The sequence below is a fragment of the Polypterus senegalus genome, chromosome 16 (assembly GCF_016835505.1).
Source record: "Polypterus senegalus isolate Bchr_013 chromosome 16, ASM1683550v1, whole genome shotgun sequence".
Taxonomy (NCBI): domain Eukaryota; kingdom Metazoa; phylum Chordata; class Cladistia; order Polypteriformes; family Polypteridae; genus Polypterus; species Polypterus senegalus.
Window position 1 is genome coordinate 101,266,031 of NC_053169.1, and position 27,185 is coordinate 101,293,215.

General features: G+C 38.0%; 1 protein-coding gene across 2 annotated transcripts; it reads left to right on the forward strand.

Moving 5' to 3' along the window:
* Window positions 1-27,185, forward strand: taf1a (TATA box binding protein (TBP)-associated factor, RNA polymerase I, A). Of its 2 annotated transcripts, none has more exons than XM_039738651.1 (11): window positions 1-111; window positions 1,700-1,828; window positions 2,125-2,282; window positions 5,839-5,952; window positions 14,988-15,186; window positions 16,205-16,335; window positions 21,360-21,518; window positions 22,291-22,357; window positions 22,625-22,748; window positions 23,381-23,535; window positions 26,637-27,185. In XM_039738651.1, exons 2-11 carry the CDS (start codon window positions 1,702-1,704, stop codon window positions 26,744-26,746), a joined length of 1,344 nt encoding a protein of 447 aa, XP_039594585.1. In that variant the 5' UTR covers window positions 1-111; window positions 1,700-1,701; the 3' UTR covers window positions 26,747-27,185. The 2 variants fall into 2 exon arrangements, with proteins under 2 accessions (XP_039594585.1, XP_039594586.1); XM_039738652.1 differs by lacking the exon at window positions 1-111 and adding an exon at window positions 124-243.

Consider the following 27,185-nt stretch of genomic DNA (forward strand, 5'->3'; position numbering starts at 1 on the left):
TCAGATTGCACCGAGTGGCCACCTGATTCTGACGCTTTATTTACGCGACATACATTCAGGAAGACCTAAGCACGCGTTCTTATGCTCCAGTTTGATTCGGTGAAGTGAAAGGTACTAAATAATAAAATGCTCTTATCTTTCTGTTTTAGAGTCAAACACTTGAATCGACTATTTGTATTTATTGGGAAACCGCGGCATATAATATTGTAATGTCTTTACTGTGGTGAAATAATTTAAGTAAAGGTATGTAATGCAGTTTTTTTTGTGTTAGCAATGTAGTTGTTTTTATTAGACGTTATTTATATTTTGCACAATGTGACCAATATGAAATCATTAGTTTTAGGGTAAGCGTGTGTGCGTGTAATCATTTTATTTTTAAGATAATACTTTTTATGAGAGTTTAAACTTCGTAGTGAATTTCATGAAGTTGGGGTGAGTCGATGTCCCCGAAGTGTCTTCTTTTAGATGCCTATAGTAGTGACTCGGTCGGTGTTTACAAAATTCTTCAGATTGTCTGTCATTTTGTCGTTATGCAGTCCTGGTATTATTTTAAAAAATCCGTAGATGGTTTTTTTTTTAACTTTTACACACCGTAACGTGATGCTGATGTTGCTAGAATACGCTCAGTTGTTCAGAGAAAAACGTGCATGAAAGTTTAGCTCCTAAGGTAGGGCAGAGTCGCATTATTATTGAACATGATAATCAAATCATAAAACATGCACCAAAGAAAGCATTAATTTAGAGATGGGCCGAAAAATTAAAGTTCTTGTTCTCTACGTAAACGGAACGAGTGGGAAGCCGAACGTCCACTTTGTAGAGCCGTGGCGTTCCGAAAACTTACCGTCTTCCCACTGCGTGTCTCGATTTCATCCTTCCCCAGGTAAGCGATGCAAACGCGCCTGTGCATTCACAGAAATCTAAAAGAAACTGTGATTCATCAGACCAGCCCACCATCTTCCTTCGCTCCAGTTCTGATGCTCACGTGCCCATTGTAGGCGCTTTAGGCCGTGGACAGGGTCAGCGTGAGCTCTCGGACTGGTCTGTGGCTACGCAACCCCATACACGGCCAGCTGTGATGCAGTCTGTGTTCTGACACCTTCCTCTCACGGTCAGCACAACGTTTTTCAGCAGTTTGTGTTTGTGTATCTCGTCTGTGCGATCGGACCAGATATGCTATCCTTCGGTCCCCACGCGCATTAGTGAGTCTTGGGCCCCCATGGCCCTGTCGCCGGTTCACTGGTTGTCCTTCCTTGGACTACCTTTTGGTAGGTACTAACAATAGCAAGGCCTGCCGCCGCTTTAGAGATGCTCTGAACCAGTCGTCTAGCCATAACAGTTTGGCCCTTATCAAAGTCGCTCAGATGTTGTTTATGCTTTATTTAGAAAGTATGAATATGTAGGTATGGATTAGTGTTTTCATTATTCTGAGATTCCTGAAATGCAATAATCAGGTCTGAGAATTTACAGTTCATGCTGTTATACGCCACTTGAAAACCCCATGGCCGCTGAAGTTAGACAAGACTGCTATCAATAGTTTACTGTTAATATTTTATTCTGTTTGCTTTTAGAGTTCTTAAAGATAAAAAGCATGAACGTTTACTCTGAGTTGGATATAGTATTTTAAAATTGAAAACCTATCCTCTTTTCAAAGCTGTGGTGACTTGTTTTTTTTTGTTTGTTTGTTTTCCCCTCCTGACAGGAATGGACGATATCAGTAATGAATTTACTATAATAGACGAAGGCACAGATGAGGGTGCTGATGACAGCGAAGATGCTCATAGTGCATCATCTTTTAATGTTTCTTCCTTAAGACAACCAACCCGTAAAAGTATGTTGCATGTTCCTAGAGTAACGAGTAAATGTCAGTCCGTTATTTTCTAACTCCGTCCTTAACAGGGTTGTGAGGGTCTACTGGGTGTTGCTAATATAAATTGTAGTTTAAAGATGGGATATACTGTATTTTGTTAGCAGCATAACATGCAATATAGTTTACCTTAAACTATTTAATTGTGGATGTCAGACTTCCTTTGTTAAGGTGTGTGCTGTTACCAAAAAAAAAAAAAAAACTGAAAAAGTTTGTATGTTTATTTGCCTTTTCTATCTGGTTATTTACTGGATCTGAAGAAAGAGAAACAGATATTCGTAAAACCACCAGGACATGTTTGGAAGAGTTGCATGGTGCCCTTCTTCACCACCAGTGGACTAAAGCTGCTGAGTTCATGCAGAACTACATCCAAGTTCTAGAAGATCCAAGCAGTCAACAGAAAATGCATTCATCACAGGTAGGACATACTAGTGATTGCTTCTTCAAAACAATGGGGCACTTTTTATTCTCCAAGATGAGTTAAAGTGGCATCTTCTGCAAAAGTACACAGTTCATAATGTTAGAGCACCACGAGCATCAGATCTGGTAATTTTTAATTCTCCTCCCATCATGTGCCTTCTACACAATTAGGGTACGCAGTGTCACTCCTCGTAACAATAACTCCAACCTGTACTCCAATGTACATTTTGTTTCCATCCATCCATTATCCAACCCGCTATATCCTATCTACAGGGTCACATGGGGGGTCTGCTGGAGCCAATCCCAGCTAGCACAGGGTGCAAGGCAGGAAGTAAACCCTGGGCAGGGCGCCCACACACAAACGCACCAAGCACACACTAGGGACAGTTTAGGATCGCCAATGCACCTAACCTGCATGTCTTTGGACAGTGGGAGGAAACCCACGCAGACACGGGGAGAACATACAAACTCAATGCAGGGATGACCTGGGAAGCGAACCCGGGTCACCTAACTGCGAGGCAGCAGCACTACCCACTGCGCCAACGTGCCGCCCCATTTTGTTTCCAGTAAAATAAATTCCTTTTTTCTGTACTAAGCTCCTTGTAAACAATAAATTATCAGTAATTTTTTTTTTATAAATATTCAACATTATTTGAGTTTTGTTTTTTTTTGTTTCTACAAGTAGAAATGTTTTTGTAGTATTTAGCTACTAATCTAGACCAGGGGTGTGCGATGTCGGTCCTGGAGAGCCGCAGTGGCTGCAGGTTTTTGTTCCAACCCAATTTCTTAATGAGAAGTCAGTTATTGCTGATGAAGCCCTTATTGCTCAAGTGACATTTTGGTGCTTCATTTTAGTGGTCTCTCTTATTAAGGTCCCCGCCCATAATTGCATATTTCAAGCTTAAACAGCTGCATTCAGTGTTTTAATGGCTCCTTATTAGCAAGAAGGTTTAAATAAGGCAGCCAGAAGTACTCCATCTAATTTGTTTCCATTTGTATCTCTGTATGTGTGTGTTCATTCTGTACTGTTTGATAAAAAAAACTTAATAGAAGAATGTGACAGACTGAAAATGATATCCTTGAGGCTCAAAATCATTTGGATGATATCCTTGGAAAGGAAAAGAATCTACAATATAAGAACCTTACATTGCAGAGTAACAAGCCGTAAGATTAAATAAGATTTGAGATTGGCAAGGATTGGTTTCTAATTAAGCGACTGGGTTGGAATGAAAACCTGCAGCCACTGCGGCTCTCCAAGACCGACATTGTCCACCCCTGGTCTAGACCTATACCGTGAAGTCTTTAGTCAGGCTACTATTATAAATTATTTTTCCATCCATGTTGCTTAACTAAGTATAACACACCAGTAACGGCGCACTGCATGATAACGTGCAGTGAATCCACTTGACTTGAGCATTCCTAGTTTTCATCCTCTTTCTCAGTACGTTTATCATTTGTTTCTCCATTCTAGCGGCCTGCTTCTTCTCTTCTTTCGTCTGCATCTTTTTGCGTTAAAACTGATTAAGTTTGTGTTGCAATTACTTAGCACATTTTCCTTAATTTTTCATTTACGCTGGCACTTAAGTCTTCAATCTGCCTCAAGAATGATTTAAGATATGAAGAGGTAAGGGAAGTGATGGCGAAGGTGGTAGGGATGAGAACGACACCCGTACACATGTGCCGCACGGCTACCCTACTGATCGCTGCTGAGAGTTGATTCTACAATAAAATAAAAAGAGGAATAACCTTGGTGGTCAAACATCGCCCCGAAAACGGATAGTAGATGTCACGTAATATATGTGTACCCAATTTCAGGTTAATCGGTCAAACGGTTTGTGAGGTACAGATGATTTAAAATCCAGGACAGACAAATGAACAGCCACGGTAGCGTATTGTACACTGCTCACAAAAATTAAAGGAACACTTTTTTTATTGGGCCTGGCATGAAATCAATTAAACCTGTCTAATTTTCTGGTTGGTTAAGCAGCTGAGGTCATTGTTAATCACTTTCAGCTGTATTGGTGTTCATGGACTTAACGACAGGTGCACTAAAGTGGCAACAATTAGAAAGCCCTCAAAACAGGACTGGTTTTACATGTGGAGGTCATTTCAAGTTTCTCCCTCTTGATCTTTTTTGGCTGGTTTTCCACTCGTGCTAGTTTTGGCTTGAGTAATCATCTCTACTGGCAGTATGAGGCGATTCCTTAACCCTACAGAAGTTGCACAGGTTGTCCAACTTCTCCAGGATGGCACATCCACACGTGCTGCAGCAAGAAGGTTTTATGTCTCTCCCAGCACAATCTCCAGAACATGGAGGAGATTTCAGGAGACTGGCTGTTATTCTCGGAGAGCTGGACAGGGCCGTAGAAGGTCCTCAACCCATCAGCAGGACCGATACCTGCTCCTTTGTGCAAGGCGGAACAGGCTGAGCACTGCTCGTGCCCTACAGAATGACCTCCAGAGGGCCACTGGTGTGAATGTCTCTACCCAAACAATCGGGAACAGACTTCATGAAGATGGCCTGAAGGCCCGACGTCCTGTAGTGGGCCCTGTGCTCACTGCCCAGCACCGTGGAGCTCGACTGGCATTTGCTTAAGAACACCAGAATTGGCAAGTCCGCCACTGGCGCCCTGTACTTTTACAGACGAGAGCAGGTTCACCCTGAGCAGCTGTGATAGACGTGAAAGAGTCTGGAGAAGACAAGGAGAACGACATGCTGCCTGCAGCGTCGTTCAACATGACAGGTTTGGTGGTGGGTCAGTGATGGTCTGGGGAGGCATATCCATGGAGGGACGCACAGACATGTACTGCGTAGGAAATGGTGCTCTGACTGCCATAAGGTATCAAGATGAAATCCTTGAACCCATTGTCGGACCCTACGCTGGTGCAGTAGGTCCTGGTTTCCTCCTAATGCACAACAATGCCCGACCTCATGTGGCAAGAGTATGCAGGCAGTACCTGGAGGATAAAGGAATTGAAACAATTGAATGGCCTTCCCGATCCCCTGACTTAAACCCAATAGAACATCTGTGGGACATTATGTTTCGGTCCATTAGGCGCCGCCAGGTTGCTCCTCAGACTGTACAACAGCTCAGAGATGCCCTCATACAGATCTGGGAGGAAATGCCACAAGACACCATCCGTCGTCTCATTAGGAGCATGCCCCGACGTTGTCAAGCATGCATACAAGCTTGTGGGGGCCACACAAGATACTGAAAAGCATTTTGAGTAGCAGAAATTAAGTTTTTGAAAAAATGGACTAGCCTGCCACATCTTCATTTCACTCTGAGTTTAGGGTGTGTACACAATTGAGCCCTCTGTAGGCAGAAAACTTTTATTTCCATTAAAAGACTTGGCATCCTTTTGTTCCTAAGACATTGCCCTGTCGTTATTTGTATAGATATCCAACTTCATATTGAGATCTGATGTATCTAATGTGTTTCTTTAAAGTGTTCCTTTAATTTTTGTGAGCAGTGTATATAAATATTGTGAGAGTGGTTACTTTTAGCTAAATGAATGATCATTTGTTTTTGCTTTTTTAACTGTTCCTTCAGAGAGTGTGGAGAATGGGAGCGGAGATTCTTCGACATCACCCAGATGCTACTGTTGAAGACCTTAACTCTTTTTATGACAGGATGAAACACTTGCATATGAGTAACTATTTAAAGGTACAATTACCGGCTATCGTGAAACCTTTTAATATATATAATATTGTTTCATTTAAACTTTCTCAACAAAAATATAAAATGTATCTTGGGGAAATTCTATATGGTGGGGGGGGTGGTGGAGATTTAATCTGTAATTATGCTGTGTAAAAGTTCTAAGATAAGTATTTTTGAAGTTGCAGCTATTTCTTCACATATGTGGTATATATACATTTGTCACGAGAAATTGTTTCAGAGTTGAGAATTGAGTAGTTGAGTAAATTTGAAAGAAGTTTTGCTTTACAATGGAGGCAAATGGGCACAATCTTGGGAGCAGTGTTTCAGGTAAGATGTGCATTTTGTAATCTGATTACTTTTTATAGTAACAAGTAACCTGACACAATACTTGCTTTATTGAAGTGAAAATACCTGCGTTTTTATTTTCCAATCGCTCGGCTGCTTCCTTTGGAGGTCTCAGTCACACAGCAAAGCAGAAAAGGTGTCTGCTGTCCTGTAAAAGAAACTCCCATTAATAAAGTGTCAGATTCAGTTTTCATCCAGCAGTGTGATATAGATATGTTAACACAGTGTGATCAGGTGACGAAGCGGCAGACCGCGTTCATACTGCGAATCATTAGTGGGTCGAGGAGGTGAAAAGGGGCTGAAGGTGATCTTCACTTCACAGCACATTTTAGTTCTTAATGTATGTGTTGTCATAAAGCGTTAAAGATCTCATAAAAATTTGGGGCAGCCACCCGTATATTGTTTTTCCCGGCTGTAAAAGTTTGATTAGAAGTAGCACGATGTGCATAGAACAGAGTCCAGAACAGAACTGATTGCATGGAGACAAGGTGGGGGTTTTAATTGCTCAAACGGGAAATGACGTAACCGGAAGTGATGTCATCTTGACCGGAAGTGACATCATCATCATCATCGGTGCCGGACGAGGAGGTAATGTCATCGTCGGTTCCGGAACCAAGTAGGATTTCCCAAGAATAGTCTGCAAGAGACTGAGAGAGACAGTCGGCACACTCCGCTGCCCCCTGGTCTGGTGTATAATTACTATTTTGTAGGCACTTTAGCTGTTTCCCATGCAGATGTGTGTGACAGTGTAAAATGCAAGAAAATGATCTTGGGCTTCATGGTTGATTCTTTTGGAGTCGTGGGGACCGATAATGACATTCAGGTGTTTTTTTTTTTTTTTGCTCAGTTTAATGATGACTGTTTTGCTAAATGAGAATTTCAGAGTTATGCTTGCACATGTAAATGGAGATTTTGAAGAAGCCTAGTTTCTGCCTTCTCCTGGCTTTGTGTGTGAATTGGAAAGGAGGTGTTTGAAATGTGTTTATGGTTTACGTTATTTCAGTAACAGATATTTCTACACAAAGTCATTTTCATGTTATTGTAGCACTTGTAGTAAACCCTGGTGTTAATTATTTTCTCTTTAATTTATGAATAACTAGCAGAATACCCGCGCTTCGCAGCGGAGAAGTAGTGTGTTAAAGAAGTTATGAAAAAGAATAGCAAACATTTTAAAAATAACGTAAGATGATTGTTAATGTAATTGTTTTGTCATTGATATGAGTGTTGTTGTCATATCTATCTATTTATATTATTTATTTATATATCTATATATATATATATATATATATATATATATAGCAAAATACCTCATTGGCAGCGGAGAAGTAAAAAGAAAAGGAAACATTTTAATAATAACGTAACATGATTGACAATGTAATTGTTTTGTCATTGTCATGAGTGTTGCTGGCATATATATATATATATATATATATATATATATATATATATATATATATATATATATACACACACATATATACATACTGTATATACAACATATACATATACAAATCTACATATATATATTAGGGGTGGGACTCGATTAAAAAAATTAATCCAATTAATTAGAGGCTGTGTAAGAATTAATCTTGATTAATCATATGTAATCGCACACGTAAATTTGCCCCAAATCGCAAATGTTTTTTTTTTAATTTAAAACGGTTTTAGTGGGCTTACAGAATCAAATAATAGACATGGACATGAATATTGTAAACTGAAGCTGTTTTAATTTCTGAAAAAAAGCTTTTAAACTGCATTTGAATTCAAAACAGAAACAAAAATATCATCCCTGGTTAAAATTGGGCAGACTTAAAAATAAAGTGGTAGTTTAAGTACTTTAAGTACATTTTCAGAATAGTATTGTCTTTAAATAATAATAACCAAAATTTCAACATAAAGTGCAGTTTTCTTCTTAAAAAAATAAGTCAGAAACATAAAAGGTAATTTGACCAGCTTACTCTTTAAACTCTGAGTAACATTAGCCAAAATTATTTTGTACATTAGGCTAAAACAGTGTGATCATTGAACATTTTGTAATTAGATGTATTTAGAATTACTAACGGTCACGGAAGTCCAATGATCCCCAGTAAGAGCCACAAAGTCCGCTTTCTGTAATGCATCTAATTTTGCTTGCTTTTCAGTGTGCACAAAACCATGCTTTTATCAAGGCTTCGCTCGGGTAGTCGAAATGATCAGTCGTAGGAACGCGCTTTATTCCGACTCTAACATTTTTGTAGCTGTGATGTGTGCATCAGTGTAATGGATGTACCAGGAAATCATGCATTGACAAAAGTTCCCGCTTGCTTGGAATTGAAAGTGTGATTAAATCGTTATTTTTAACGCTTATGGAGTACATGCATCGAAGCTTCTCAGCTGTGCTTGTGCTAAGAAAGGGAAAATTTTAAAAATAACGTAACATGATTCTGCGTTAACCTAATATTTTTCATACGTCCCAAACCAAGGAGATGCGAAGGTAAAATGAATCAGGTAGCGCTGCACATAGTCAGTACACCCCTCTCGAATCGAACCTCGAATGTCGGCGTTAGAGGCTAAGACTCTACAATTAGCCACAGCGTGTGGCTTGTCTATGCTAAAGTATGTATTGTAGATCGGGTATATATATACATTTATATATATACCCGTGTACGCAGTGGAGAAGTAGAAGTTATGAAAAGAAAAGGGAACATTTTAAAAATAACGTAACATGATTGTCAATATACAGTAATTGTTTTGTGAGTGTTATTGAATGTTGCTGTCATCAAGGATTTGATTATCATTATTTCTTTCAATCAGGCTCGTATTTGTAGGATGTGTTCAAGTTACATTCCGTGTTTGTCAATCGTTGTAAAGATAAGAGGTTTCATTCATCGATTAGTTCCTTACTGCATCAATAAACAGCTCGTCTTCCTTTTATCTGAGATGTGACAAACTGCATGCACGGTTTTTTTTTTACACTGTCTTCCTTTAGCAGGACATTCACTTTTTCCACCGTGTGCTTTGTTTCGCAGTAGCTGCACTTATGAATATGATTGTATGTATAAGACGCTTCATATTTTTTTGCTGCCTTCTCAATTGTGTAATTCGGTTTTTGTTCAGCACTCTTTGGAACTGTTGCTTTTGTCTGCGCATTGCGTCAGTTCACGTGAGCCGCTTGGTGTTCTTGCATCGAAGGTTCCCAGCTGTACTGGTGCCATCTCGTAATGTCAGCTAAGACCCGCACTTAAAAGTTTCTCTCGCAGTTTCAATGAGTTTGTGCCAAACACCACCCTGACCATCTCATCTTCCTCTGCATAAGCACAGTCCTTCACACGTGAATATTTACCGGCAGTGTTTGTATTGGATTGCCGCTGATGGACGGCCTTATATGGGCAGGCACTAAATTACAAACGCTAGTGGCAGCCTGTCTATGAACTTAATTTAATATAAACTTACGGTTCACGCCGTGCTTTGTTTCCGCAGTAGCTGTACTTATGAATATGCTTGTATGCATCATTTGCTTCATAATGTTTTTCTGCCTTCTCAATTGTGAAATGGCGTTTTGTGCTCATCGCTGTTTGGAGTTCTTCCTTGTTCTCTACGTACTTACGTAGGAGGCGTGATGATGTCACACGAAACTCCGCCCCCCACGGCCATCTCCAACTCAAGACTCCATTACATTATATGGGGAAAAATAGCTTCCAGTTATGACCCTTATGCGTAGAATTTTGAAATGAAACCTGCCCAACTTTTGTAAGTAAGCTGTAAGGAATAAGCCTGCCAAATTTCAGCCTTCTACCTACACGGGAAGTTGGAGAATTAGTGATGAGTCAGTGAGTGAGTCAGTGAGTGAGTGAGGGCTTTGCCTTTTATTAGTATAGATAACTGCATGGTGCGCTCTACACTTGCATTGAAAGATCTTCACGTATTGTGTGTGTGACACATAAACAAATGGGGGTATTGTTGCATTTATACTTGCGTCTGTCCTTTTTATTATAGTGCTCATTCCCGGAGAGGATTATGAAAGATCCATAACTGAACCACAATTGTTTAGTGACTCGATTATTTAACCTGAAGTAAGGTTTTATTTACTCTTGAATTATAGTCATTACTTGTTTAAACAGTCGAACAAACTCACAGGCGTTCCCATGTTTAAATAGAACACTCCCTGCAGTCTAATCTGTCAATCTTTGGAGAATCTGTATTCATTTTCATACAGTATTTGTAGTATTTCTTTTTAGTATTCTAATATTTCAGTTTAAAATGGTGGTACAACTTTTTTTTTTTCTTGGAACATCTAGAGTGAAGATTAATTCTTAGCTGGGGCACATTGTGATGCTGATTTGTGTGGAATATGCATGGTCTGTTGTTTCCATGGATTTCCTCCCCCAATGCTAACTGTTAACCGTTCCCATTCTAAATTGGGGTGTTATATGTGTTTGCTTGAATGTGTACCTGGATGAACTGGTATGCTGTTCCAGCTTAATAGTTTCCTTCTACCCAATGCTGATGTTTTAGGGCAGGGGTGCCCAACTCCATTCCTGGAGGGCTGCAGGTTTTCATTCTAACACTTTTCTTAATTATTGCTCTGTTTTTGCTGCTAATTAACTTCTTGTGAATTCATTTTAATTGACTTGGTTTTTAAGAAATGCTTCCCTGAATTTCTTCATCGTTCCTTTGAATTGCTTCATTTCTTTCCTTAAATGGCAACCAAACAGAAGTGAAATGTGAAGTGAGTGAGCCAACAAAAGACCAACTAAGTTAGGGCCTTAAACTCCAACCAATTTCACCCCAACCACTTGTTTAACGAGGTGCCAATTCTTGTCATTAAACTCGTTCTTTAATTCCACACCTTGTGCAATAGCAGACATTTCTGAAATTGTGGATTTTCTCTTTTCTAAGAGTAGATCAGCATTCCTGAGTCCTTCACCTTTCTTTATTTTCAGATATTATATCATGGTCACAGTTTAAAGAGCAAGTCAAATAAAATGAATGTAAAAGGAGTTAATTGGCAGTAAAAACAGGTTAGAATGAAAACCTGCAGCCACTGTGGCACTCTAGGACTGGAGTTTGGCACCCCTGTTCTAGGGTCTTATGTTTAAAACTTTGCTTGAAAGGCAAAATGTTGCATGCTGGGGAAAAGATTTATACAGCCATATGCATACCACATGAAACGGCAAGTTACTTCATAAATCTCAGATTAACTTAAAACAATGCGTTTGTGTATGCGCTTTTAGCCATTTCCCCTTTCTCTGCCAGAAACTACTGTGAGTGCTGTGGGGGACAGACAGCTGACGTCCCCAGCTGGGATGGAGGTTGGCTTCCACCCAGAAAAGGAAGCAACAATGGAAGGACAAGATGCATCTCCAGTCAAAGATATAATCTCCCCCTGTGCACAAGGTGGCAGCATCCCACTGGTGGTACACCCATAGGAATATCTGCAGGGCAGTCTGGGAATTGTAGCCCTTTAGCAAAGCCCTTTTGGGGTTCTTGGGTGTTGCTAAGGTGAGCTATAAGAGATTGATATGGTCTGTCTTTAAACTTCTACCTGACCGAAAGTGCTGTGTACACTACCGTGGCACCGGACATACTCTTGGGTCTGGCATAAAAGAAGCAGAGCTCCCTGTAAAAGTAGTCGGAGTTGGGAGGAGTGTGGATGAGGCTTCAAGGAGGTCTGGAAGGTGGTAAAGTGTTGGGTTGGTGATTGTATTATTAAGGAAAAAAATCTGTGGGTTGGGGTGCTGCTATGCCCCCCACTGGTCACACTATATATACAGTAGCTTAAAAAAATTAGCCTATTTTGAAATACTCGTGATCTAACCACTACATACATCTTGGCTGTGTTGCAGAGTAACGTCTACAGTATATACAGTGGTCAGGGCCATGTAGGTTTGGATTTTTTTTTTTCATTTGAAAACTGCATTTTGTGTTTACTTGTGTTATGTTTGACTAATGGTTAAATGTGTTTGATGATCAGAAACATTTTGTGTGACAAACATGCAAAAGAATAAGAAATCAGGAAGGGGGCAAATAGTTTTTCACACCACTGTATGAGAGACGTTTAAGTATAGTAATTTAATAATAATAATTTTGTAGAAACAGTAAAGGCAGGAGGAGTAGTAATTGGTCATGTCTGTCAAGGAAGGTGACTATATAGAAAAGTGATGAAATTTATTTTTGAAATTCGTAATAAATAGAGTTTTTAAAAAAAAAAAAAAAAAAATTGTGGGAACTTTTTGAACGTCCCTCATACTACAAACCATGTGACGACGCAGTAAACACAGGTTCAGCAAGTGTGTACTTTCAGTATTACTGACTGAAATAAAGACCACACAAATATTCATGTTGCTGGTTTCTCTGTGAAATAACAAATAAAAGAAACTACAGGAGTAGGAGAAAGCGACACCAGCTGAGAGAGAGAGCAAAAAAGGAAATGAATGAAATCGTTTCGCCAAATGAATGTCGGTGTTGCACTCTGTACAGCTTCTCTTCACGTTTTTCATAAAACATTGAAATATTTTTAAACTGCCATTGTGTTGCTGTCCCGAGGATCAAGGTCTGGGTCAATCGTGTGCTTATCTTGGCCTATCTCGGCTGGCAGAGGCAGTCCATGTTCCTGCACTACCCTGTGTGTTGCTAAGCAAGACGTCACAATGTGGCAAACCTTTTGGGGATCTACAGCAGTGTGGCAATTTATGCAAGAAGTGAGGGTGGTTTTGTGTATGAGTGAGCGGCTTCAATTTTATTTATTTTTCTTTTAGCTCCTGGTGATGACTGACTTATTTTCTGATTTTAGACTTTCTAGAACTATTCCCTTGCAGTTATCTGCTGAATTAATGCAACCATAATGTAGAAATAACACCGTGTTTTTTTCCCATTATGAGTTTTAACGACCAATAGTGTATTTGGCGATCTTCACTGTGAAATAGCTGACTGGTTAGGAATCTCGTGGCCCTCCCTGAGTTGCGTCATGCCAACTGTATAGGATGGTATAATCGCTGCTCTAAGTGGAACTAAATAACTGCTACTACCCTCCTTTGTGTCACCTTATTCACAGTTCACTTATAAAATACAGTCATGACTCTGTTAACGACGTCACGCTTTAATGATTGATCTTCCATAGAGATACAGTAAATTAAATTGAATAACTTCAGTGCCATCCTATTACTGTATTTCAACAAATGTATGTGCTATGCTAATGTTAGGTTACATTGGGTGTATACTTGACGTGTCATTGCAGTGGAAATGACACAAAGGAAAATACCTGCGTGCTGATTTGGCACAGCTAGCTTTTCACCAGGCACTTCACCCAGAATGCAGAGATGCAGACGCAGTGCCTTGAATCCAAAGTCAGGGAGGCCCAAATTATATCAAACACAGACACACGCCCCTTTAGTATGCATCAACACATTTAATGACAAAATCCACTGACGGTGCAATGGTTGGAACCATATGCTGTCATTACGTGAGACATTACTGTACATGTAGTCTCCCCTTGAAGTTCTGAGCACTCATCCGCTATCTGCTCTGTGTAGCAGTCCACTTCAAGCACTGGGATTCCTTTTTTGTCTATTACCAATAAGCAGTGTAGTACGCCGACATCGGGGACATGCCATGATACAGCACATCCTTTTTTATAGACACTAAGGCAATTAACTTTAAGCTTGGGCATTATTACCAATGTTGAAGATGAGAGAGCATGCCAGTTAATTTTGATATACCGTATATATTCACGGATAAGTCAGGACTTGATTTTATTGTATAATTTCTGGTATTTTATAATGTCGGTCATATAAGTTGAATGCAAGAAACTCACGGTATTGGTCCAAGAGATTACGATATTCTAAGGTCCACCTGAGAGAGTAACCATGGAGCACACAGCCTTTTTTTTCTGTGTATTGTGCCTACGTGACCACACGGTGATACCCGAACTATACCGAAGTGACGTTTGCACTGATATGTGTTTTTTGTATCTCGCACCCTCATACAACTTTATCGTTAGAGCATCCATTATCTACAATGGAGCGTTCAATCAGAAGAAAATATGAATCTGGTTTTAAATTAAACATCGTTGAAATAGCAAAACAAATAGGCAACTGCACTGCTGCAACAAAATTCGATGCATCTGAGAAATGGATGAGAGATTGGAAGAGGCAAGAAGATGTAAAAAAAAAAATGTAAGTGTTGCATTTTTGAACAGGCGTATAAGTTGGCGTCTGAAGAGTTTCATTATATCATTAAAATCAACAGTAAAATGAGATTTTTCTTTTTCACTTATTTGTCCAGCTGCTTGGAGTCTCTACAACATCAACACCAAGAGATTAGAGATAGGACTTCTGATTGACTAAAAAACATTAAAACTGGTCGAAATTTTCATGTAACAAGTTTGTTTCAGAAGTCCCAACTTTTGCATTGGAAATGGCTTCCACACATTTTCAAGGCCCCTAGTGTGTGTTCACAAGTACCGATGAATGGAGGAAGTGTTGGTTTGGACCAATAAGTTGTGTAAAGTTACTCCGCACTTTGAACCTCCATCTTCAGAACAGAACAATGTGTGAATAAGCAGAAGTGATGTCAATATAAACACCCCAAAAAGATGGATGTTAAGATGGAGACTCTAAACTTTAAACTTCTCCCTTATTTGAGGCTGAAGGTAATCTATGTAAACGTAATCAATTTTTACATGGTATTTTAGAGTAAACATTTTTATTTATTTTTAGGTAAGTCTTGAACATGCTTTTTACTTGATATCTAAAGATAAGATTGAAGATGCAAAGAGACAACTATCCTTAGCAGAAAGCTGGCGCTATGGAAAATTCTCTGCTTCACAAGAGAAAATCGCAAAGCTCATTCAGGCATACCATGGTTTGCTGGATTTCTCCATCTGGATCACAAAGAGGAATCAATTGGTAGAAAATGGTAAGCAGTGTTATGACAAGTATTATTGTTATCATTGTTGGTGGTGTTTGGAAGATATGTTTGCATCCAGACATAAAATAGCAAAGTGGGTGAGGCCTCCAAAAAGACCCATAAAAACAGGCCAGAATCCTCTCTGGTCTTTCCCAAAATATAGTAGGTCTCACCCAGGGAAGCCTGAGACTAGGCAAAAAGGAGACCCCAAAATGGGGACCAGCTCTTAAAATTAAAAGCATCCAGATAGTCTCTGGTATGTTAAATGTCTTGCAAGGTAGAACTGTAAAACTGTGATTTATATAGAAACAAGTCCCATAAGAAGAAAAATAGGGTTTATTCAGATGTTAAGTACAAGAAAATCTATGTCCAAGTCGAGCAAGTGCTAATACACAATCTGCGAGCACAATTGAATAAACGGTAGCACAAAACATCCAAGAAACCATAAAATTCAAAAAGTAACCATACTAAACTTAACTCCAGATGCAAACTCAATGAACAGCTAAGGGACACTTTCCCTTAACAGTGATATAAGGGTGGTCCCACCCCATGGATTTCATCCCACAAAATACAAGGAACAAAAGAGACCTAATGTCAAACTTAAAAGTAAATATGCAATAACAAACAGAAAATCAATAATTTGAATGATTATATGACATAATTCACATACAGTATAACAAAAATGGAAACTTAACATAACAAATATCTTTTCTCTGACTAACTTGCATGTTTAGGATAGATTTATAGTTTTAAAAAATATGCATATAATATGGTCTGAGATGTCTAAAATAAATACTAAGGTCATTTCTGCTGTGCTCCTTTTGGTGAGACTTGCTTCCTGTTGACCATTTTTATGGCCACTTTCAACTGAGCAACTTCTTGCTAGCTGATAAGGGAAAAAAGTAAAACAATTGTTTTAGATATAAATTATTCAATTTTACTTTATTGAAACCTATTGAGTTTCTGTCTAAGTCTTTGTTTTAGTTCTTATAAGAGTTCATCAGGTTGATAATTGTATTTTTCTTAGGAAGCCATGATTTTGCAGATACAGCTTCAAACCAGGAGATGCACACCTACTTTCGTCAGGCATCTTCTAAATTTCATGAAGTAATTAAACAGCCTGGTGTTTGGGATCCCTTTGTACTTTGTTTTGTAAAGGTAGGTGTAATGTCGTTGTCTTCTTACTTATTTATTCAGAATAGAGTACTTCTGATTTCAGCTGTGGGTTATGACCTGTGTGATGCATCATTTACTTAATTCTCTATCTATCTATCTCTATCTATCTCTATCTATCATAATGACTTTCATGTCTCTCTCTCTCTCTCTCTCTCTCTCTCTCTCTGTCTCTCTCTCTCTCTCTCTCTCTCTCTCGATATAGAGAGATATATGTCTATAGTACTAGGGTGTTGTACCGTGTTAGCCATTATGAATGTAGAGAAGAGCCAAGCAAAATTACAGCTTTTATTGGCTAACTAAAAAGGTCTCAATGTGCAAGCTTTCGAGGCAACTTGGGCCTCTTCTTCAGACAAGATGTGTAACACAGGCAAGAGGTACTCCAATTTCTGTATTATATCTAGCCTGAAGAAGGGGCCTGAGTTGCCTCGAAAGCTTGCATATTGTAACCTTTTTAGGTATCCAGTAAAAGGTGTAATTTTGCTTGGCTTTTCTCTCTGTATATTTAAAATGCAAAGTTGACCAACTCATCAACAAAAACACTTATTTCCCAAAAAGTTGAAATTTGGCAGGATGGCACATCTGGAGGACTAGGTATCCGACAAGAAAGGACATTTCAAAATATCAGTGTTTAGGGATAAACGCAACTGAAAATGAAATACTACAAAATCTCAAACGCTTTGGCTGATATGGTTGAAATTTGGTGACATTGGAAAAAAAATATTTTGTTTGTGTGAGGTGGATTTTTGGTTTAAATGCTAAGCGCTGAGAAAGAAGAGAAGGAATCGCTTGATGCAAATGAAATAAAAAAAAAAGCAAAGGGGATTGGTTCAGTGAAGCTCAAGCAAGTTGCATCCTTGGACACGTGCAATACCCTCTCTTCTGTCAGCTGCTTTGTACTCGTTGCAATGTGACTTAAAATACGTACGAGCTTGACTGGGTGTGCCGATTATACATACATTTCAAAGGGGACAGAGGATCCTTTTGTGGTGAAATATATGTCAAGTTCTAGAGAACTGTGGGTGCTCTTGGAAATGAAATACATAAAAGGTGCGATAACTGGATCAGTAAAAAAATATATATTTTTTGATGAATTCCAGCATTCTAAACATTGTCACCTTCTATATTCTTCCCCCTCCGATCTCTACATCATTCCATACGCATCTTCTATTAATTGAAACAGTGCTGGAAGTCTTCTTGCTTGTGGCTCTTCAACAGGTTTGCCATTTCTGTTCCCTTCAGGTCACTTTTTTGATTTTTCGGAAACAAGTAAAAATCACAGGGAGCTAAATCAGGCGAATAGGGAGGATGCTCGATGACAGGAATGTTTTTGTCAGTCAAAAACTGCTTTACGGAAAAAGCATTGTGCACGGGATCGTTCTCTTGTCTCACTGTTTGCTTTTTTCACCCAACATTGTCACGGCCACTCATGTAGCGATTGTTGTGCAAATACTGACTGGGCTATTCACAGAATATACCAGGCCGGTCGGCGGTTTGAGAGGACTGTAGGAGGGGATGTAGTTCTATGATTCACGTCCGGCTTACCTCCAGACAGTTTACCAGGAAAGCCAGTCCAGTTATTTTTACGTTGACCCACTTCAAGCCTTGGGTACAACAAGAGCCAGAAGTGATGGCAGTGTTTCTTAACATACCAGTGAGTATTACCTACTCCCACACTCTTCGATTTAAATTTTATCGGGGTGGTTGAAGTTTCACAGGGGAACACCCTCAAAGCTCCTTGATCGAATGTTTGTGTATCACGGTGTACTGACCTTAACTGTCCGACTAATACATTGTATACCATTAATAATGAAGAATGAGGAGAAGCATGACACCAGCTGTAAAGACTGGACCATTGTACATTGTTCACAATATTATTACTTTTCACCTATTTTTTTTCTATTGCCAAATGAACAATAGTGCATTAAAAGCTTGTGGTCAAAACACTGTTTCACAAATTTAACATCTTTGGCTCCTGGTCTGGTCAATATTTGTGTGAAATCTGCACACTCCTGTCGTGTTTGTGTTTATGGGTAATGGTGAAAGCTGATTCAGGAAGGCAATAAAGGTTTCTTCAGATTTCCGTCATACCCCTTTTTTTTTCAAAGATAGTATTCTGCTCGTACACTAGATGGCGTGCTTTCACTATTTCACTGAATTTATAAGTAAAGGTAAAAGGTCTTTAAAGTTTCTAAGTATAATACAATTTATTTTTGTATGGCCCAAAATCACACAAGAAGTGCCGCAATGGGCTTTAACAGGCCCTGCCTTTTGACAGCCCCCCAGCCCACCAGCCTTGACTCCAAGAAGACAAGGGAAAAACTCTCAAAAATAAGTACTGCTTGTGTTTTTGCTCCTGGGCTACCCTCCCTACTGCCAAGTCAGAAATCTTTGAAGGAGGACCTGTGTGTGGTTGGTGATCTTCCTTCCATTTGCAGATAATGGCAACAGTGGTGCTAATAGGCATGTTTAGGAGTTGAGAAATCTGTTGGTAACCAGTGCCATCTTTCTTGCCAGACAAGTCACTGCTACCTCTTCACTCCCGACTCTGAGCACACCTAACTGAGGAAAGGAAGCTTCTTTTAAAGTGTAGCCCTTTGCTACCTCCAGGGTCATAGCCATGTAGAACAAAGTGGGCATTGCCCACTGTGCTAGGCCTTTAGTGGCACAAAATACCTGTTAAGACTGCAGAATTAACAGGGATGTATGAATTCAGCTGCACACACACACAATCCCAGAGTTCGCTCCAATGCTAGAGGCGTCCTCCATTTAAACCCGAAGCTACAACACACAACTCCAAACAACTCGGGACATCATCCTTAATGTCTTGGCATCGTAACACTGTTTATCAATGCCAAGATAAATAAGACTTTTAAATAGCTAGTTAACAGCCACCCTGTTCTATGTTAGGTTTGTCTGTCTCATGTCCTGTCTTCTATGTCGATACGGTATATATGCAGTTATGATTCTGTATTCCCTGTGTTTATCAATAAATACTATTTCATAAAATGAATGTGCCTCAGTTACCTTGATATAAGTCTAACAGCCAAAAACTGTTCCTACAGAGAAAAGTACGGGAAATAAAGTGAGAGCCTTACCAAATTATTTAAGTGGCTGTGCTACCTGTCTGAGATGTCAACACTGAAGTCTATGGGGATTACATCTTCAGTGCACCGCGCAATGCCCGTGTGTATGTTGATTCATAACCGCAGTCTTAAAGTTTGAGATGCCCCATTGGAATGACCAAGACAAAGCAACCTGACTTCCATGCTTATTCTTTTGTTAAGGTGGATTGTTGGCATTGCCAAAGGCAAACTTGATTAACGTTAATCAACCACGCATTGTCTTTTTTTTTTTTTTTTTCTCTCTCACATCAGTACATATCTCCCTTCAAGCAATTGGCTGACCAAAGGTTCAGTGTCATTACTGACCCTTTGGGAAGTATATAATCTATGTAAAGGGCCAGGTGTACCCATATTTGGCTGCAACCTGGGGCAATGTACTGTATCAGTGCAAGGTGCCAACCTGGGAGAAGTTGTGTGTTGCTCCCTTGTGGATGGGAGGTCTAATATGTGGTTTCTACTTCTCCTTTTCTGGGACTGGATTGCTCCTTTGCGTCCTTATCGGTCCCAACTACTTTCCAGATGGCACCAAAAAATAATACCGTCTGACTTTCTCACGTTTCTATTTCTGCCTTCATTTTTCATCTTCAGTACACTCTCTTCGTTCGCCAACCCCCGTACAGGCCCTACACCTGCGTTTCTCAACTTTTAAGTATTTGCGACCTGAGTTTTCCTAACAGTTTTAATCGTGCACCCCTAACGTTTTTTTGAAAGGAGCCCACTTATACCAATTTGTTCTTTTTTTAATTAATGATATATCATAGATGCATATTTTATTATACCTACTTTTATCAACATTTATCTAACTCTGTTTATTTTTCTAGTATCAGAATGTAGTTGAAGTTTAATTTGTTTTGGTTTCAATAGATGTATTTTAAATATTGTGGTTTTTGTTTTCTTTATTTCACATCTTCGCACCCCCCTTTTTGTTGCACAGTTTGAGAACCACTGCCCTAAGTGCTCTGCATTTCCTGGATCGGCTGCTTGCGACAAATCGTGCTGTGCTTTTGGATAAACACGACAAACTACTCTGTCTTTTATATCTCCGTCTTTCGAAACTATTATCGCTGACAATTTTGTCTCATGCCGGTTTATTATATATGCAAGCGTGATCTTTTGGATTCATATAGAAATCCAAGAAAAATTCGTTATCCGTGTTTTGCAGATAAATTTCGTGTAAACTGCAATTAATTTTGAATGTGTGGATTTGTATCCATTATTGGCTGTAGAATTTGTAATACGTCCAATCGTTTAACACTTTTGATTCTATGTTGCATCGCTTCTCTGTGATCATAAATATAAACCTGAACGAATTTATAGTTGCTCTGTCATATCACCTATGTCCATATATTCAACCTCTTTTCGCTGTTCCATTATTTCACCAAGTAATAATTTCCATTTGTTAGCGCTAATGCGATCTTTACTGCCGGTTTTTTGAGATTTTCGAATTTTAGTACTTTCATAATCTCTAACCTGCTCTGCATATTTATTGCGCCAATGTTTTTGAACCTCTTTACGTTGTTCTACTTTGTCTTCTACTCTTTCTTTTCTTCTACTGTTTGTCTTTTATTTCCGCCCCCGCTTGGACCCGTTAGGTTTTCAGTTTATCTTTTGGCACAACGTTTCATCTCGTGGGACGTGAAATTATCTGAAAAAGTCTTGTCTCGTCCCAAGATTTTTTTTTATATATAATGGAAAGGTATTTTGTGTAGGTTTGTGTCATTCATCTGCATTTCTATCCTGTCCAAATTACTAAATCTTTAAAACCATTGGGAAATGTAAAACAGAATTATTATTCAGATGAGGGTGGGGGGTATGAAAACTATAAACTTTTTTTTGGTAATGTTTGCTGATTTGGATTACATGTCACATTTCTTTCCTTTTTAGTTATTGGAATTCTATGATGATTATAATGGGGCTGTGCAAGTCCTCAACAATTATGCATATAATGATGGATTTCCAGCGAATCCCAATGCTCATATCTACTTGTACAAGTTTCTAAAGAAAAATAATGCTGACATGAAGAAGCTTGTTAAAGTGCTTAGGGTATGTTCCCCTTTTTTTTTTTTTTTTTTGTTCAGTATTTTAAATAGTTACATTATTTTTGTTATAGTGTTAACATTTATAGTAATTATGCTTTCTCCCCTTCATGTTGTTGTTTTTTTTTTTTTTTTGAAGTCTTCAAACTGAATTTAAAGTCTTTCAATAAGAGTACCCCTTGTTTCTTTTAATATACAGAACTGACGTGATATTCATCTCGTCTCAACCGCACAACGCCTTTTCCTGTTAAAATGTGATTAACTTTGATTTTCATTCCACTCTTTGACTTGTGTGCTTCTTGAAGTCCATAGTGCATTTAAACAGTATAATGCCTTCAGCAGGCCTGTTAAGACCGATGATTGAAATAGTTTTGTTTTTTTTGGTTTCATTATTTGTTCAAGACTAACAAAAGGATTTTCCATTCATTACTGACATGTAGAAGTGTTTTGTTTTTATAAATTGCATTTACCTTATTTTATGTTCTTTCTCACTTTATTGAGAGCTGCAATTCGGAGCTGTTCAGTCAAGAATTTTGTTGCTTAATTCTGTCAGATTATACAAACCTAAACATTTTTGCCCTTTTGTTTACATGACCGAGATCTGTTTAATCCAAATGAATCTTTCCAGGCTTGAGTGGTTTAATTAGGCCTTCATTTCATAGCTGTGGAAGCGTCCGAGCCTAAAATGTGTACAACAAAGTCAAACAGTTCTTGGCCAAGGTTTTGTTTTGTTGATCTTCAGTTTATTTGCATTAATTTATTTTTTGCTTTGTTACTAGGTTTTGCATATTTTAGTACCAAGCCACAAATTAATGTTCAAATTATGTTCACTTCTCGATGGGTTAGGTAAGTTTTTAGTACCGGTATTTTTTAGTGTATGTTTGAGAAATGTTAAAGAAGATTTGTATTTAAAGGAACTCCTTATACTGTATAAAATGGCCACTTTTTATTATTTAAAAATGTACTTATGTTTGGATTTGTATTCTAATGTTACAACACTTTGTAATGTTACAAACTTTGTAAAAATAACATTTACATCCCTTTTTAAAATTGTATAGACATTAAACTTGTTCATGTTGATTGTTCATATGGTTTTTTTTTTTTTATCATCAGATAAAACAAAATATCAGCAAGAATCCCTGAAAATCCTGTTTGATCTTTTGGACTATTCAGATTGGAAAAATAATCTTAAAGTGTGGAAACGACTTAAAAAGAAGATCAGTCTTCTTATTAAATTGTACGTATGTGGATTTGTATATCATATTTATTCTACTTTGAAAGAGCTGTATAGATTCCTGTTTATTTTTTTGTTCACTTTTGGTTTAGCAGTAGTTTTTAAATTTGCTTATCATTGCTTGGTTTGTGCTTTTTGTAGCAAGATTGAAAACTTCTTCTTCTTCTTTGAGCTGCTCCTGTTAGGGGTTGCCACAGCAGATCTTGTTCCATATCTTCCTATCCTCGTCACCTGCATGTCCTCTCACACCACATCCATAAACCTTCTCTTGGGCTTTCCTCATCTCCTGGTACCTAGCAGCTCTATCCTTGGCACCCTTCTCCCAGTATACCCAGCATCTCTCCTCTGCACGTGTCCAAACCAACACATTCTCACCTCTCTGACTTTATCCAGCTCAAGTTGGATAGTCGAGAGACAGAGTACATTAGCTCTCATAAGTCTTGCAGCTGAAGACCCCAGCTATTCTGTTGCCATAGTTATTTATTAAATATTTAATTTTCATCTGTTTGTTTTTTTTTTTTTTTTTTTTTTTTAAAAAAAACACTAAAAGCCAAGGGATGTAGAAGTTCCAAAAAGTCTGTGACACTATTCTTCTAAAGTGTATTTTTTTCATATAGCATTTGTATTCTTTGTAGGGGGCATTCTGAGTGGATTAACGAACAATGGGAGTCCAGAAGAGATTGGTGGCCTGCATTTCATTTCAGCACTTATCAAGCAAAAAGAAATGTATCAGACAATTTAAACTTAGCCTGCAAAAAAGCAACCGTCGCAGGATTTCTGTTGTCAAAACGTAAGCTTGCTGCTGTGTTTGGATTTTTGTTCTCTTTCTTTCCCCTTTAACATATTGGAGCTTTCAGGTTCTGTCTGCTTCCTTTTAAATAATAATGTAAAACTTAATCATAAGGGAACTTCCAGATGAACCTGTATACTTCAAAATGAAACTAATACAACAAAATGAAGTTTTTACATCTAGTTTTCTTTCCTAAACAGTCTAGTTTCTGTTTATTATAAGTGTTATCAATGAGGCTGAGGGTAATGGAAGGCTCCCTGTGTGGTTTAATATGGAAAAATTTTAAAATACAAATCGGGAGTGGACTCCCCTCAACTTTCATAAATACTCTGATATGGGGATGAGTATTTGAGGAGTAAACCGCAAGACAATGATTATATTTTTATATTATGTACATTAAGGAACCATCATCGAATCAAATTAACAATATATTGAACAATTCTAAAAGTAAAGTTGAATAAATCGGACTGACTAGAAGGTAAAGCTGCACTTCCGGTTAGCAGAAATAGCTCAAAAGTTGACAGAAATCTACTTTTGTACCAAATACTTGTATGCAAAATTTGGTTGACCTAAGTGGAAGTGTACTCCAGTTATCATGTGTTAGATATGTATGTATGTATATGTATATGTGTATGTATGTGTGTGTGTGTGTGTGTGTGTGTGTGTATATATATGTATGTATGTATGTATGTATGTATGTATGTATGTATGTATGTATGTATGTATATATATAATATATATATATATAATCTCACACACACACACAATACCAGAAATGGTATTTTCGGACTCGGGGAGGTCTAAAACATCGAGATTCATTAGAATCGCAAAATGGAATTTTTGGATGATTTAATCAAAATCTCGACATCAAATTTTTGGTCGATTTACAATACTTTCCCTATACTTCATATAAGAGAGAGTTTTTACAAGATGAAAAGAGTGACCAGGCTGATTCCAGGACTGCATGGTATGAGTTGTGAGGAAATACCAAGGGCAGTTTACGTAATCAGAGAGTAGGAGGTGAAATGTTTGAAATATTTGGGGTTATGAAGGGGATTAGTACAGTGGTTTGGGACAGCAATGAATCAAGTTAAGTGACTGTCCTTTCAAAAATCATCATCATCATTCTTGTGCAGCACCAAAAAATTTGATATCCCTTTTAACTTTAGTAAAGCTTACATCAAATACTGTATTTACACTGCCAGTGATACAACTCTGGAATCTACTCCTTGTTTTTAATAACTATTTTTGATAAATTTTACATTTGCTTTCTACTTTCATGTGAGACTTATGCTGTATAGGAGCCAAAATTTTTACATTTTTTTATTATTATTTGGCCATTCTTATTTGTCTGTTTATGGCTCCAGTGTCACCCTGAGGGTATGATCCTCCTCTTGGCTCCCGGCATGGTATTGATTTTGTTATTTGGGTCTTCAGATTAAAGAGGTTTAGAACCTTGGTCTAGTTTCAATTGGCAATATTCTTACAAACACAAAATCCACTAGTGCATCTTACAGCCCGACTCCTGCACTCTGCTACATTAAATTGCCAACAGCTGTGCCCCTACCCTGCCCTCTGTCACAGAGGACAATGGGCGCTAACACAGAATGCCGGAGTTGTCGGTCCGAACTTCCTGGAAGTGCATCTGCAAAGGAGATGCTAGTCTGGAGAGAAAATTGCCCCCATCTTTAATGATTTATTGCCTTCCAAGACACCTTAGCTACTCTTGTAAAACTACTTCCTGGCAATCCGCTTGCCAGCAGGATTCCCACGCAAACTTGGGCAAACATATGTAACCCCATTTACGTGCTTCTCCCAACGTAATGCATTCCTTGAAGTAATTAACATAAGCAGCCTGAATTCCCTTATTTTTACTGAAACGTATTAAGTTTTTAACATGTATGTATGGTGAATATTCAAAACAGAATAATTATCAAACTAGATTCTGTAATCTTTTCACTGTTTCAATAATTGCTTTGCATTTGCTTTCCTTAATGTAGATGTCATAATACATTAGCAGTTGTTTAGCACTTAAATTATTTTAATTTATCTGCGCATCCCCCCAGTAATGCAAATATTTCATATTTAACAGGAAGGAAAATTTACTCTGAGGGGACCCACCCTAAATGTATCCAATCTGTAGCAAATTAGAGTATTTCAATTGTAGAAATGTTTTTATATTATAAATTCAATTATTATTATTATTATTATTCTTGCAGTGTTAATTCCCAACACTGAATCTCCAATACAGATAAGAGATCCGGGTTTATTGTCCTTCTTACATTTCTTATGTTATTACAGTTTCCCGTCCGCATGTGTAGCTGAAAGTTCCTTTTTAGCTGAAACTGATATTTCACTTTTTATTTTTTATAAATTTGACAGAATTCTTAAAATCCTTTTTTCACTTTGTCATTATGAGGTATCGAGTGTTGCTTGGTACGATGAAAAATGAATTTAAACAATTTAAGCAGAAGGCTGCAATAGAACGGGTCTAACTATATTCTGAAGACACTGTATGTAAGTTGATGGAGTTATTAATTGACCCGCTGTTCTACCTGCCTAAGAAGGGTTGAACTCTAAATAATAAAGGTAGACCTCCTTGTTAAGATGTGCGGTGCTGATGTCTCTGTGTTGTGCCACTCTGTATGGGATTTGTAAAAGTGTTTGTAATGCGCCATCTATTGGAATGACAGAGACATAGCAACCAGACGGACAAACGACAAACACCCTTTTTTTTAATAAAGTGCAAGGAAAATTGAGATAAGAGGTGGATTACAAGAAGAGTTCTTTAAAATATTGTTTATGTAGAGGTAATCTTTATGGAAATGACTTGGATCCATTTTCAACTTGCATTTTTGGACTTTTGGAATATTTTTGGTTGATTTGTGTCTTCCCCAGTATATTTATGAAATGATTAAGAGCCCATTTGTCAATAAATAGTATGTTCTAAATTGTATAGAACTTTAGATTTAAGTGTTACTGTGTCCTGAGAATGCATGTGATCACTTTGGATCGTGCACACAGTTTAACTATTTTGGTACTGAGTAACAAAGTCATTTTGGTTTTTATTTATTTATTTATTTATTTATTTCCTTTTTTAGGGTGCAGATATTTCAAAGTTGTTTACAAAGAGGGAATGAAAGCCAACCCAAAACTGATGAAGAAAATGAAAAAACGCATAGAAAAATCCAGTATTGCCTCTCAAAGTTAATGTTACACAGAGGACTCCGTCTCGACACGTAGCCTTTTGAAGACGCGTCCGTAACCATTTTTCCAGAGAGGCAGTATATTGTTAACGAGAGAGCCCAGCAGGTGGGTTGTTCCCAGTAAAAGTCCACTAGTTCTCTTTGAACTTTTTTAAATGTTATTTTATTGCTTCACATGCTGCTCGATTACTAGAGAATGTCAACATTCTTAAGTATGTGTGATCTGTCAGACTCGGTTATACGATTCACAGAAAACACAAACAATGCACACATTTTTGTTTATGACTAGGAAGAGAAATGACAGAATGAGAAAAATGAATTGCATGATGCAAATACCTTTTTTTTTCTACTATTTATTTCATTATAAAACTGTTATACTTTAATGGCAAGTGGCAATATTGTATATAAAAAAAAAAAAAAACACTTTTGCTAAGAGAACAAATC

What these genes read in the sequence shown, in the direction of transcription:
- taf1a (XM_039738651.1), top strand. Translation starts at nt 1,702, where the DNA reads ATGGACGATATCAGTAATGAATTTACTATAATAGACGAAGGCACAGAT. An exon ending in TTCACTTCTCGATGGGTTAG is followed by an intron (nt 22,358 to 22,624) that starts GTAAGTTTTTAG and finishes TTTTATCATCAG; the next exon opens with ATAAAACAAAATATCAGCAA. An exon ending in ATCAGTCTTCTTATTAAATT is followed by an intron (nt 22,749 to 23,380) that starts GTACGTATGTGG and finishes TATTCTTTGTAG; the next exon opens with GGGGCATTCTGAGTGGATTA.